At 44.4% G+C, this 14375-nt stretch overlaps 1 protein-coding gene across 1 annotated transcript in view; it reads left to right on the top strand.

Annotated features, from left to right (window-relative positions):
- Positions 1 to 14375, top strand: part of LOC119454221 (cytochrome P450 3A8-like) — a 40129-nt gene that overhangs the window by 11016 nt on the left and 14738 nt on the right. The window contains exons 5-7 of the mRNA XM_049668259.1: positions 3346 to 3471; positions 11717 to 11954; positions 12459 to 12589. Coding sequence (XP_049524216.1) covers positions 3346 to 3471; positions 11717 to 11954; positions 12459 to 12589 — 495 coding nt within the window. The remainder of the gene's footprint in view (positions 1 to 3345; positions 3472 to 11716; positions 11955 to 12458; positions 12590 to 14375) is intronic.

Genomic DNA, 14375 nt, shown 5'->3' with positions numbered 1-14375 from the left:
TCCCGTTTTCAGTACTTTTTAGAGCAACCGTGACGGCTCTTATACTTGCGATATAAAGTATTGATATATACCACGAAAAAGCCTAATTCTTGCAGATTACAACTAATTATTATATAAAGAAATTTATGAATGTGATCTAGAAATAAATGTTCAAGAACAAGCATGAGATACATGGTTTTTGCGAACTGTGTCTCAGTTGTGACTATATTTAGAAGCAACTACCGCATTTAATGCATTGCGGCTTGCTGTGTAGCTTTAGGACATATTTATCTATTTCCTAGACGAGGCGAAATAATTTTCAATTTTTGGTTTTTGCATAATTTGCTTTTGAAGATTGCCAAATATTGCAAATTTCTCTTGCAAACAGCCCAGAAACTACACACTCAAGGAAGCTAACTTTTGGAAACGTTAGAGTCCAATGAATTTCCATCTAGTACGCAAAATTTCATTCATGTAGCTTTATTGGTTTTCCTAATAATGCGGCCGTAATTAAGGCAATATTTAGAATTCCGGTTTTACTTTTACCCATTTTTGCGGGAAGGTACTAAAGCTACGAAGCTGCGGTTTAAAACTAATGAAGGTACATGAAGGAAATTTTGTGTCTTAAATGGACATTCCTTGAACTCTAATTTATCCAAAATTTAGCTTCCTTGAGCGTGTAGTTATCGGGCTGTTTACAACAGATGTTTCCGGTATTTGGCAATTTTCAAAAGCAAATTATCCAAAAAGTAAAAATTCAAAATTATTTTGCTGCGTCTAGGAAACAGAGAAATATGTCTTAAGCTACATTACCAGCCGCAATGCAGTGCATGCGGTAGTTTCTCCTAAATATGGTTACAACTGAGACACAGTTCGCAAAAACCATGTATCTCATGCTTGTTCTTGGATATTTATTCCTAAATTACATTAATCAATTTCTCTATATTATATATAGTTGGAATCTACAAGAATTAAGCTTTGTTATGGTATATACGACAACTTTATATCCTAAGTAGAAGAGCCGCCACGGTTGCTCCAAAGTACTGAAAACGGGGGGCTCGTGCCGCCGAAGTGGGACCGCCACCTTAAGCAATATAGTAGTATGCAATAGCATCTAGAACTGTGTCGAAACGTCGCGCTAAGGACGGCAGAGCCTCCTATGTAGAACGAGCGCACGAATTACTAGGAATTTGTGGGCTGCCAGCAACAAATTGAACCAAGGAATTTACATTGATCATTGCAAGCCGTGGATCAATGATTTTTTTTTTCTGACGCAGAAACTCCCACACACTCTCCATGAAATTATTACAGCTGTACACGTCACATCATGTAGCTCTTTTCATTTTTCTTGAGACGGGTTATCTTTCAATACGGAGAGATTTCTTAACGCGTTTCGCTATTTTATTTCTGAAGCACAGTTGCCAACAATCGTAATTACGCAACTGCGAACTTACCTCTTCGTAAGCTCCGCGGCTTATGAAGGGAATTGAATCAAAAACATAATAAAGTCCTAGAGAAATCGGCTTGACACTAGGCACACTTCCCACCGTACAACACAACCGATGTAGCCGTGTCTGTTTCAGGATATATAAAAACGACCTGTCAAACACTGATGATTCAAGTCACAATGGTTGACTGTTGAGCCAGTTGGTGCATCATATATCATGACGTCTGTCCTGTCTGCATCGTTTCTTTGCACCATTATTCCGCTCAACGACACAAAATTGTTCATTGTGCTCGGAACAAAATTGCCACAATAGGGAGAATGATAAGCTTAGCCTGGAAAATCGCCTTTTAGACTGCCTTCATATAACCTATGTTTCTTTTGCATGAGAAGTGACGGGCTTGATATCAGCTTCCATTTGCACTTTACTGCAATAGCAATTTACGGACACTCCAGGCGCGTTCGTGCTGTTAGTGCCGACGCCCTTGAAACCGCACCCGCCGCCACCGTCGTGCTGTCGCGTCATCGACGGCGCATGCGCGTGCAACGCGTGGAGTGTTTAAAGGCATCTATAGACGCGCAGTGAGTTCGGTCTTACCCTGCTGCCGTGAGCTGTCGCGCGCAAGCAGACTAGCGTTCCAGCTGAGCAGAAAGCTGCGTGCAACTAACGGATAGTAAGCGGCAAATAAACTGAATAACGCTGAAAAATGCCGATGGCTTTCCGTCACTCTCGTCTCTTGAGACGACGATCCACGGCGCCTGCAACGGCGCAAGCAGCACTGCTCGTCATGCCAATGTTGTGAGACGCCTGGTAGCTGCCAATGTGTTGTTTCTGTTTCAAAGAAGCAGTTGCCTCGCGTGCTACGGCGCGTAAGCATGTCGCCCCCGTGGAATAGTTAAAACACCGTCTGAGAAGCTTCAGTGCAACCCTAAGCCTTGATATCGCTTTCAACGCTGCGTAATTCGGACATAACTGACGGTTGTTTTTTTTTTTTTTTAAGTGAAGCTTTGTTTGCCTCTGTTGCTGCTAGCTGCTGTCTTGCCAAGTATCTATTGCCGAATACGTGGGTCATTTTGAAAGTAAGGTCGTCATCATGCCGTCGTCGTATTGCTGTTAAATCCCTTGTTGGCTGCTGGCTACAGTCTTGCACGATCTGCCAGTACCGGATATAGTCCCGAATTAAGGCTTCCCGATTTTACGGTAGCGGACTTAGTGCAAACAAACGCCTGATATAATGCGAGTTAAAAGACGGCCCGCGGTACCCGACATAGTGCAAACAAACAAATGATATAATGCGAATTAAGGTGGCCCGATTGGTCGGTACCAAACCTAGTGTAAACAAATACTGGATAAATATTTCAAATACAGGCAGCCCGATTGGCTAGTACTAGATAATGTAAGCAAGCGAAGTATATAGTGTGAATTAAGGCGACCCAACGGTACCGGGCGTAGTGCAAACAAACACCGGATATGGTACGAATTAAGGCAGCCTGATTGGTCGGTATCGGATATACCGCAACCAAGCACTGGATATAAAATGAATTAAGGTGGCCCTGAACGGCAAGTGATGCACGTGAGCATGGACGTGAGCACCAACACCAACACGCCACTGTTCTCATGTCGTTGTCGTCATTTCATGGTCATCATTTTATCGCACTCATGCCACTGTGATCACTTATTACATTTCACACCACAAGTCACACACACACACAAAGGCGTAAGCAACAACCTCCCCCCTTCCCCGGAATATTGAGTAGACAAAATATTAGTTTCATATCTCTATCGGGCGCGAACGCAAAGGAGTATAAACTGTTATCTAAAACATTACAAATGAGGAATCGTGCACCTTTTGTTCCCTTCCACTTATTAATTGCAGTGCGAAGCTCTGTCAATAAAATGTGGTGAAATAATTTTTTTAAAGGTTATCATGAGAAAAGAGCAAGAGCATGCCTCCATTGGCAAGAGCATCCCAAACGCCAAAGGAGCGAAGTGGAGAATGATGCGGAGCTGCATCTCACAAGCATTCACTTCTAACAAGCTGAAGCAGGTGCGTACTTATTTAAAACGATGCTCATTGCTACAATGCAGGATGCGTTGCGAGTAGTGTTCCCACTAATGAGCTGATTAGTATAAGCCACGAAATTTCATGTCTAAGGTCAGCATAAGGGACGAAATTTTACTTTCATTCCGAATGACAGTTTCAAAACTTCCTTATTGGATTGCTTTGTGATTTCGCTGGTGTGATGTCGCTGAGAAACTAGAAGGTTACAACGCTTTTTTGTTGAACTAGTGTAATTAGCAGCTTGAACAAAGGTTTCGGAATTGTATAAAACGGCAGTAACATACAGGCCCTCATTTAAACAAGCTTCGGTATAGTACAGAGGCTGTAACCCTTTGGTGTCTGACAAAACAACCAGACTTGCCGCGGTTGTTGAATCGATCGATTCATCTCGGCATGACGAGAACCTACCTAGTATTGTGATTAGTGTTGTTAAGAATGAAACTGTAATACTAAATTCACGACACGATGAACTTCAGGATAGATCGCGACATGACCACTTGATCTTTTACGGGCTTGTTGATAGTCTTGCGGAAACCTCGGCGCAGTCCGAGTGCCACGTTCGTGAGTCGCTCACCCGTATTTTAAGTCTTACGTTTCCTGGCGACAGCATTTCACGCGCACACCGTCTGGGTACGCACGTCTTGGGCAGAACACGGCCAATAGTAGTAAAATTTGGTTCTTCAAAACTGAAGAAAAGCATCCTTTCTCAGCGTTCAAAATTTCGCGGTGCAGGCATATCTGTAGCTGAGGGCTTTTCCGGAGCTACACGTCAATGTCGAAAGAAACTTAGTGAATTCGGCAAGAATAGCGGCCAACAGTGCGCACTTCGTCTTAACAAACTGCATATAAATAGGAAAAGCTACGTGTATCGTCCCACTACAGACCGGCTTTGCGAGCTTCATTCAGGCCGTAACAACCGTTCTTCCGCAGTGCACATGCAGCGCCGTTGTAGCTTATTACTAACCCGAATCGTAAACAGGTCTCTGTCTTCCTATTCTAACGTGCGCAACGTAGGTAATAAACGCGAATCTTTGTCCTCTCTAAAAGACACGTGCTCAGCGGACTAATCACGAAATTTTTGAATGCGAAAGTAGCTATAAATTCTTTCGTCGAGACCGCGAGCAACTGACAGGTGGTGGAGTGCTTACAGCCGTCCCTGATACTATATCTTGCCGCGAGATAACTATTTCTACTCATTTGGAATTTGTATGCACTCGAATAACCGTCGATCACAAAGACTTCATCTTTAGTGCCTGCTACCGGTCACCTATTTCAACTAACACATTTGCAATGAACTTTCCGACATCTTAAGCATCTTGACACAACAGTTTTCTACATGCCCTTTATTCTTGGTGGGCGATTTTAACTTTCCGGGGATTGACTGGAAAACCCAACGTACAGTTATGAAGGGTGGATCTGAGTGTCTCGCGTTCATTATTCTATGTCTTGATTTTAACCTCACGCAACTTATCACTAAACCCACACGAAGTTCATGCAGTCATCCAGCCATCGCTTTGAACCTCATTTTAGCCACAACCCCTGACTTCGTTCCAAGTGTTCAACATTTTCCTGCCGTTAGTGATCATTGCATTCAACTTTTCGACTTACGCGCTTGCACCTCTTCGGTCGAATCATCTAAAGTTATTCGTGTTTATAAGAGTACTGACGTCACAGCTAATAATTCTGAATTGTCATCCTTCATTAGCGAATATCTGCCGAGTTTGTGCACTGCACGGCAGAGGCAAACTGGGCTTTTTTTAAAGATAAAATAACATACCTAATGGACGGCTATATCCCACTGAAGAGAACTACAACTAAATCTCGGACACCTTGGTTTAGCACACAATTTAAACGGCTACTAAATAAAACGAAAAGGTTATTTCGAAGCACAAAAAGATCCGCAAGTGCCTCGAGCTGGTTTGCTTACACTAACGCAGATAACGAGTACAAACAAGCGATAGCACGCGCTAAGGAGGACTTTTATCGTAACACACTACCAACACTTCTACGTGACAATCCTCGAAAAATTTTGGTGCGCATTCAATAGCAAAAATGAAACTCTGTTTAAGCTTTGTGATACTAATGGCGTTCCTGTAAACAACAAGGATTGTTGTGACGTACTAAATAATGCATTTATCTCTTTTTTTCGCATAATAATCCTGTTGTATATCCTGATTATCCCGACTCAATATTTTTCCCTATGTATCCTATTGTGTGTATCCTATGGTGGAACGAAAAATGTTAGGCCTAACGTTAAGAGACAGGAAGAGAACGGTGTGGATCAGAGAACAAACGGGGATAGCCGATATTCTAGTTGACATAAGCGGAAAACGTGGAGCTGGGCAGGCCACGTAATGCTTAGGATGGATAACCTGTGGACAATAGAGTGACAGAATGGATACCAAAAGAAGGGAAACGCATTCGAGGACGGCAGAAAACTAGGTGGAGTGATAAAGTTAGGAAATTTGCAGGCGCAAGTTGGAATCAGCTAGCGCACGACAGCGGTAATTGGAGATCGCAGGGAGAGGCCTTCGTCCGGCAGTGGACACAAATATAGGCTGATGATGATGATTATAATGATCCTATTGTGTTTAATTCAACTAGTATTTCTCGTTTAATTGAAAACCTAAAGGTCTCTAGCTGTGCTGGCCCTGATGGTATTAATTCGAAGTTTTTGAAATGCACATCAGTGCATTCATCATCGAATCTTTGCGAGATTTTCTCACAGTCATTGCAATGTTGCACCAAACGAAGTGATTGGAAGGTGGGGAGAGTGGTTCTTTAGCACAAATCAGGTGTTTCTCCATCTCCACTGAACTACAGACCGATATCATTGACCAGTATACCTTGCAAGCTCATGGAACACGTCCTCTATTCACATGTGGTATGTTTTCTTGAGTCTAACTCATTTTTCTCTACTTCTCAACATGGTTTTAGAAACTCTTGTTCTTGTGAAACGCAACTTCCGTTATTTACAAACTACTTATTTCCCGCTCTTGATAATGGTTTCGTTGTCGACTGTATTTTCCTAGATTTCCCTAAGACATTTGATTCAATCTCAAATCAGCTACTCTTTCTTGAACTTGACAGGTTGAACGTCGATGCGAACGTCTTAGGTTGGATTAAATGCTTTCTTTCTAACCGCTTTCAATGTGGTTCAGCTAACGGTTATGATTCTTCTTTCGCTTCAGTAACATCGGGGGTGCCTCAGGGGTCGGCTTTAGGACCGCTGCTCTTTCCCATATACATCAATGATCCTCCTACCCAAGTTTCTTCTTATTCTATAAAACTGTTCGCTCATGATTGTGTAATGTATCGCATAATTTCTAACCTCTGTGACCGTACTGCATTACAGACTGACATTGATAGTATTTCCCGCTGGTGTTCTCATTGGCTAATGAAACTTAATATTAACAAGTGTAAAAGCATGAGCATGTCCCGAGTGCCTTACTCAACAAATCCTGCTGGTTACACTCTTAATATCTCACCCCTAACCGCCGTCACTTCTTACAAATATCTTGGTGTGATTATAGCCCACAATTTATCATGAACTTTGCATGTTAACGATATTGTCAACAACGCTAATCGCATGCTAGATTTATTGCGTCGCAGCTTATCACGAGCCAATACTACATTAAAACTCACACTTTACAAGACCTTGGTCAGACCCCAACTTGAGAAAGCCTGCTGAATTTGGCAACCTGGACAGGTAACACTAACAAACCTTTTAAAGCTTCTCCAGAATCGCAGCGTCCCGTTTATACTTTCTAACTATAGTCGCTATTCTAGTGTCTCCTCAATCATACCAGGGTCCATCAATGCTTTCTTCTGGTCATGAAACTTCGGCGGGAGTATATGAAACTGCCGCCGAAGTTTCATATAGGGACAAAAGCGGCCACCAGAGGCGCCACCGCGAGTAGAAGGCACCGATCTGCCACGCTTGGAAGAGCAGTCGTGCGTTCGCGTGGATGTTTGCCACGAAAAACACCTCGCCCACATTTATTTTTCACTGGGTTCGATAACTGAACATAGCAGTGATTACTCTTGTCCAAATAAGATAGCATTTGAGTTGATTACTACTTCAAGTCATTGATTGTTAGCAATGGTTCAACCAAGGCTCTCCGTCAAGTGATGCAATTTCGATTGTGCTCGTACCTGTAACTACGTTTCTTGATTCATGTGTAGGTGATTAAAATTGAGCTTAAATTATGCAGTGTACCATGACTAAGCCTAGCTGACTTACAGATGAATGTTGCTTGCGCAAGAAGTTATGGTGCGCCCTACTGCGCGCTGGCGGTCCGCAGTGCCCATTCTCCTGCTAATTGCCGGTTATTCTGGGGCATCGCGAAGCTGCCAATGGGAATTTCGCGCGCAGAACAGGCACGTCTGAATAAAGTCATCTTGGCACTAATTGCAGCAGCAGCTGTGATCTGCGCATGCTAGATATAGGCAATATTTGCGGTTTCTAAGCGAAAGTTCTTGCATTTATGCATACAAATTTCAACATGATCAGTTCAAACCTGCGCGACTGTAATTTTTTTCATCCATTCACATTTAATGTCACAGCGACCATCAGTTCAAGGTTGGCGTACCACTTAGTCACCGAAAACACCACCCGAGTCTTTTTATAAAAAATACCAGCGCAGATTGAAACCAGCTCGGAGCTTCCATCGCAACTAGGTCATTCAAGGCTACATTTACCGATCAAACTGAATAACTATATTACTTTTTTGCATGTTTCTCTTGTTTCTTTTTATACTCAGTTTTCTTAATCCAACTAGAGCCTAATTTTTGTAATAATTTTTCTGCCTAATAGAAAACAAGTTTGTGTAGGTCTTTGTGAATAGCATTTTGACTTGTGCTAACCACGCTACCCCTTGCAGGACAGTCTCTGCTTAGTAAAAGGGCGGAATGGATGGCATGGTACATACGATTATAAGGCTAATTACTAGCAAGCGTCAAGAATGCAAAAGTGCCACAAGAACTACTGCACATATGGTTGCAATTAAGATTGTGTTTGATAGACTGGCAGAAAAGTTGGTGTATAGAGGGAATGATACAAAATACCTGGAAAAATAATTTGTCACTACTTTCCTCTCTCCTGCGGCTGGACAGGATGAACGAACACCAGCACGAAACAGCCTGTTCCTTTCGCTTGCAAAGTAAAATGCAAACGGCACTTAATAACGTAAAATAAGTAAAATGCAAACAGCACTTTTGTCAGCCGTAGTGCTGACAAAATGTGTTGCGCAGCCTACACTGGCCGATGAAGCAGGACGTCTTCAACAATGTTCATGTAGACATTGACACAGGATATATTGTCCACGGTGCACACTTCCACGTGCTCTTCCACAATTTGCAGAAGGCACAGCAGCTGGTCTGATGGCACTTGCAAAAATCCCCCAGTCTTTATTTCGGTCAGTGCACTTGGCTCTTGGGAAGTGCTCCTCAGTGTTTGGAGGCAGTCCTTGCAACTTATTTTAGCAAACTATCTTGCAATGTAGCCACCAAGGTAGTCCAAAATGCAGCCCTTCGTTGACTCCGGATGATTGATAACTTGCATGCATTCAGCCGGCTCCAGTAGTATATCGTCCAAAAAACTGCGAGGGTATCAATCTGAAACACAAATATTTCGCTCTATCACTCAGTGAATGGAAAAAGTGAGAACTTTTAAACACCAGAAAGCATAATAGATGTTCACTGCATTCCAAACAACTAGACGTGTATGCCATCAGCATCAAATGGCTAGACAATCATTATCACATTTCTATACAGTGCACAGCTACTCTGCAAGTTGTTTTGGTGTGTGTTATTAAAACATTTACCTGGTTAGCTGTAGGTTCTTCATCCTGAAAGAGATCTTGCATTTATAAGAGTAGGCGTGGCCCATCTTCATTTAGGTCAGCGCTATCACTTTTTCGTTTGATCATTAAGCAAAAAATAAGCACGTTCATTGCAAATGCCGCGCCTCAAGCAAACCTCTAAAACACAGACACTTTCGCGGTTTATAGAAAAAAAAACATCAGGAATGGGGCTTACCGCACTGAATTCGTAGACTTCATGTTTGCCTTCATGATGCACTGATCTATAATGAGCTTCTTGCGGCCCGATAGCTTCTGGATGGTTTCCCGCATGCCCCGTTTTTTCATTTGCCTGCGCCTCCGCTTTTGCGAGCTTCCGCTGACACGAATCAAGTTGTTGCTTCACACTTCGAAGTTGGGCCTTCACCCTTTGCAGCTCTGAGGCAAAGCAAACGGCGTGCTCTGTTAGGCACTCTGCATCAGCACCGCCAAGGCGATTCACAGTTCGTACTTCATCTGCAAAGAGTGACCAAGAACGAATTTCGTGATAAGAGTGATGCCAGTTTGCCTGCGTAGTGAGTAAGTAGCATACTCCAAAGGTGTGTGCCAGACTTACCGTGAATTTCTTCTTCGGCTGCATCGGTGACCTCTGCAGTTGCGACGGCCGCAACTTCGGCTTCAGCGCAGTTTGAAGATACCGCTCGCCGCCTTTCTGCAGGTACTCTTAGACAAGTACACCGGCACTCCTAGGAAATCCTCAGAATGGCGTCTTCTACCAGTTTGGGTCGATCGCGTGGCAGTGGCACAACGTTTCCATTCACTGTACACACGTCCCCAAGAATAATGTCTCCGGCATCAAAATGTTTTTCGCACACGCGAAAGCACTTCGATTCAAACGAGAACCCGGCAGTCTCTTGTCGCGGGACTGCTCGCTTCCACCTGTCCCGTAGTTCCGGGTTGGCTGGTAAACAGAATAAGGAGTCTTTTTCGTCGACGCCCTTGTATCCGGAGCGACAGTCTGGCACACAGCAAGTGTTAGGTGTCGCTGCTGTGGCAAATTACAAACTATCGATGTCACCACATGGAGAGTTGAAGCTAAACATTTCGACAGAATTACCTGTCTGGTTGGGAAAATTGATTAAGACTTAGAGATTGACTCCAACCAAATAAGGAAATTTACTAGCCCGACGTTTCGGAACCAATTCGGCTCCTTCTTCAGGGGGTATTCTTCGGAGGTGGCGGTGTGCCGCTTTTAAAAGGCAGTGGCAGGAAGATGGACGATGGACCTTTTAAAAGCGGCACACCGCCACCTCCGAAGGATACCCCCTGAAGAAGGAGCCGAATTGGTTCCGAAACGTCGGGCTAGTAAATTTCCTTATTTGGTAGGAGTCAATCTCTAAGTCTTCATCACATGGAGAGACACGTTCAGGCGAAACAAAAAACAACCACGCACAACAGCACGCCGCGCCGACACTCCGCTTTCCGGCAGCAGCGGCCGCCTTCTCCCGTCGCCCTTATAGCGACGCCAGCACAGCGGCACCATAACTTCGGGTGCTATATGAAGCTCTCCCATAGCGTTACGCGGGAGTTTCATGACCAGGATAAAAGTATTGAAGGACCCTGATTATACTAACTCTTGACCTATCAGACCTCGCTCTGCGCCGAAAGTGTTCTCGACTGTGCCTCTTCCATAAACTATTTTACTTCGATCACATACTTAGAGAAGACTTAGTCCATCGGCCATCGTACGTATCATCTCGCATTAATCATTCCCAGAAAGTTGGTGTTCACCTTTGTCGCACAAAAATTTACTCTGACACGCTTATACCAAGAACCTCGGAAGACTGGAACCGCCTACCTGCCTCCATCTCTGCCATCTCGGACTCCAAGAATTTCAAGACCGCCATTAACACTTACAGTTGTTCTTGCCCCTCCTCTCCGTAAAGCCTTCGGGCGATTGACAGTACCAAAATAAATAAATAAATGAGCAATTTGAGACTCTAATCGATTTTTTCTATAAAGAGCTCCATGACTGTGTTCAATATCCATATTTAGTTGTTGCGCGGCATTTATATGTATTAACTAGAAATGCACAAACCATTATCCTGCCACATTCAGTTCCATTTTCTGGAATCTTCAGCTCTTTAGAATGAAAATATGTAACTTATCGTTCAATGGTCGATTATAATTCGTGACTGAAGGGAAAATAACAAGTGTGTGGTCTAGATTATAAGATATTTTGTACGCTTTAGGAGGTTCATCGGAAGAAAGCACTTGCATCGCAAGTTTGCCGTCTGTTTTCATCACCTGTTACGTTACTTTGAAGCCCTCGTCGATTGTGTTTAGAGTGTACCGTGACTAGTCGACTGTTAATGACTATTGTACACCTTGGTTAGTAACACTTTAAATATAGTACCGCGTGCTTGCAGATGATGCGGGAACTCGTACAACCGGCCGACTTGTTTATGGAACTGCTGGACAACATGGCAGACGCAGGACGCGAATTTGCAGTTTTTGATCCACTAAAAGGTCTTGCCCTGGACTACACTGGGCGAGCAGCTTTCGGATTCGACTGCTGCTTTACGCGGAACCTCTCGCACCCTTTCCTGGTGACCGCACGGAAAGTCGCGCACAGCCTCATGACCGGACCCTTCCACGTGTTCGCCCGTGAGTGGATCCAACCTAAACAGCGATCTGCCAATACCGTTAGCGCAAAGCTTCATGCCAAAAATGTAACTATGTTTGCCAGTAATTGTCATCGCCGTATACAATCTGAACAGTTTTTTGTGCACTAACCCTAGGGCTTCGGTCTACTGAAGCACGTTCTAGTGTTTCAGCTAAGCCAACACCGCGTTTCATTATTCCATCAATGTCTCGGTCCTCCAACCATTCATTCGTATATTTTAATGTTTTCTGGTGCCCCAAGGAGTTCAGAAATACATTTTTAATAATTATGTGAATCACTGATTTTCTTGGATGAAATACTAAATGTTGGCAACTATTCTGTTGCCAGCTTCTCCACAAACAAGTTATGCAAGGATTTAAAGATGATACCATGAGGTGTTATGGGAAAAAAAAACTTCCATGCGCTTAGCAAAATGCGGCATTGTTTTGAGACACTATTATTTAATAAGTATAAAAACTTCTTCGCTCATTTTTTTGCAATTACAGATTCCACGACTACATTGGCCCCTTTAGTTGCTCCAATACTATGGCTGAATGAAAAGATCGGATCTTTCGGTTTCGCTGCCTTCAATAAGGAGACCACTAAGATTGTTGAACTGAGGGTCCAAAACCCGCAGGTAAATATTTTACAGCGTAAACTTTTGTGGGCTCATTCCAATAGCCGTTTCGGTTGGCGATGTTGTCCGCCGCCGCCGGCGCCCGTCGCTACTATCGCCAGGAATAAGGAAAAAATTAGGGTAGCTTGCACTAGTGGCGCAAGGCTAACGACACAGCGGAGCTGACCGGTTCCTAGCTGGTCCTGGCTATGCGAAGTGATGCTAAGTTATACGAAGTGTATAAATAAAAGAATGAGGGGGACCGAGGGGCTCGATTTTGCTAATCATAACCACATAAAGCCAACAGACAATGAAGCCAAGGAGAGCATCGGGGAAATTAAGTGCGGTTTAAATTGAAATGCAGAAAACACTGAAGAAAGGGGAAATGAAAGTGGACGAAACGATAGCTTGTCGCCGGCGGGAGCCGAACCCGCAACCTCCGCATAACGCGTGCGTTGCACATCCAATTGGGGTATACAGCGAAGGCCATCAATTCGTCCATGAACTTGGATATTTATGGTTACTAGATCTAGCCCTCGTTGTGTTAGCCAGCGCCACTCAGAAGCATGGTGGGCGGATGTGGAACATCCTTTTTAGCGCCATGGCGTCACGTAACACAAGATTTTGGGAGAGCAGGCACGTGGCTAATAAACACTCACATGTTACCTGATCACATCAAGGCTGTCACATTCGAGACCCTCACAATGAATAAACGAAAGAAGAAGGGGAACCGACGGACTCGATTTTGTAAATAAAGACAACATTGCCACGTAAAGCTGCCACATAAAGCCAACATTGTCAGTTGGCTTTATGTGGTCACGAAGTGTATACGCATTTGCTTGTGGTCCGTGGTATCGGGGAACGCCTCGCGAAGCACTTGCAGGCCGAGCACACGTAGGAGAAGTGGGGCGAAAGCTATGCACAGTGTACGGGCGGCGCGCAGCAGACGACACGCCGGGATGACGTCACAGTGCATGCGCAGTAGTGCTCGGCCGAGCCGCTGCCAGAGGCGCCTGCTGCAGTCACGGACACCGCAAACGTTCGGCACTAATGCGGGGAAACGGAGAAGCGCGGATTGGCGTCGACAGCACCTCTGCGCGTTGCCTCGTTGGTGCTGCTACAATTCGTTTCTCTCTCTCTCGCTCTCATTTTCTGTTTCTCTCTCCCGTGCATAGCGCGAGGCGCGCGCATTCTCTCCTTCCCTTTCCTTATTAACGTCCCATGTCAAGGCAACATCTGTACGACACGGAGAGGAGGGGAAGCACACGCCGCTCCGCGAGGTATTTGCTAGCCAACGCAGTGGCAGGCGGCACACATTACGGCCGGCTTAAACAGCTCCGCTGATAAAAAGAATGCCCACTTTGCGCCGGGATCGAAGCCGGGCACTCTGCGCGGTAGTCAGCTGCGTAACTGCCCTATACAGGCGTCCTAGCGCGCGAGGAGTCACGCGATATGAGATGCGCGTTGCGTAGCGTCGATACCTGCACAGTTTGCATTGCAAATGCATATTATTGCACAAGGTGGCACATCATGTAGCAGTTGCACAGGTAGTGGCGCAAGGTAGATAAATAAATTTTGAGGAAGAAAAATAACATTAAGAAGAGGTATACAAAAATGCTAGAATGAAAAACATATATAGCATACCTCATTAATCCAAGCAGGCTAGGCGACTATTTGTCCCTATGGGGATGAAAATAAGGGGATGCCAGTAAGTCATCATGAGCAGCAGCAGAAACAGCATCAGTAGCATCCTATCGTGCCTTGTCCTTTGTTACGTGCCTTGTCCCTTGTATCGCCCCTCGTCACC

This window comes from Dermacentor silvarum, chromosome 5 (assembly GCF_013339745.2).
Source record: "Dermacentor silvarum isolate Dsil-2018 chromosome 5, BIME_Dsil_1.4, whole genome shotgun sequence".
NCBI lineage: Eukaryota > Metazoa > Arthropoda > Arachnida > Ixodida > Ixodidae > Dermacentor > Dermacentor silvarum.
The sequence above is the reverse complement of the archived record's forward strand: the minus strand, read 5'-3'. Positions and strand labels throughout refer to the sequence as shown.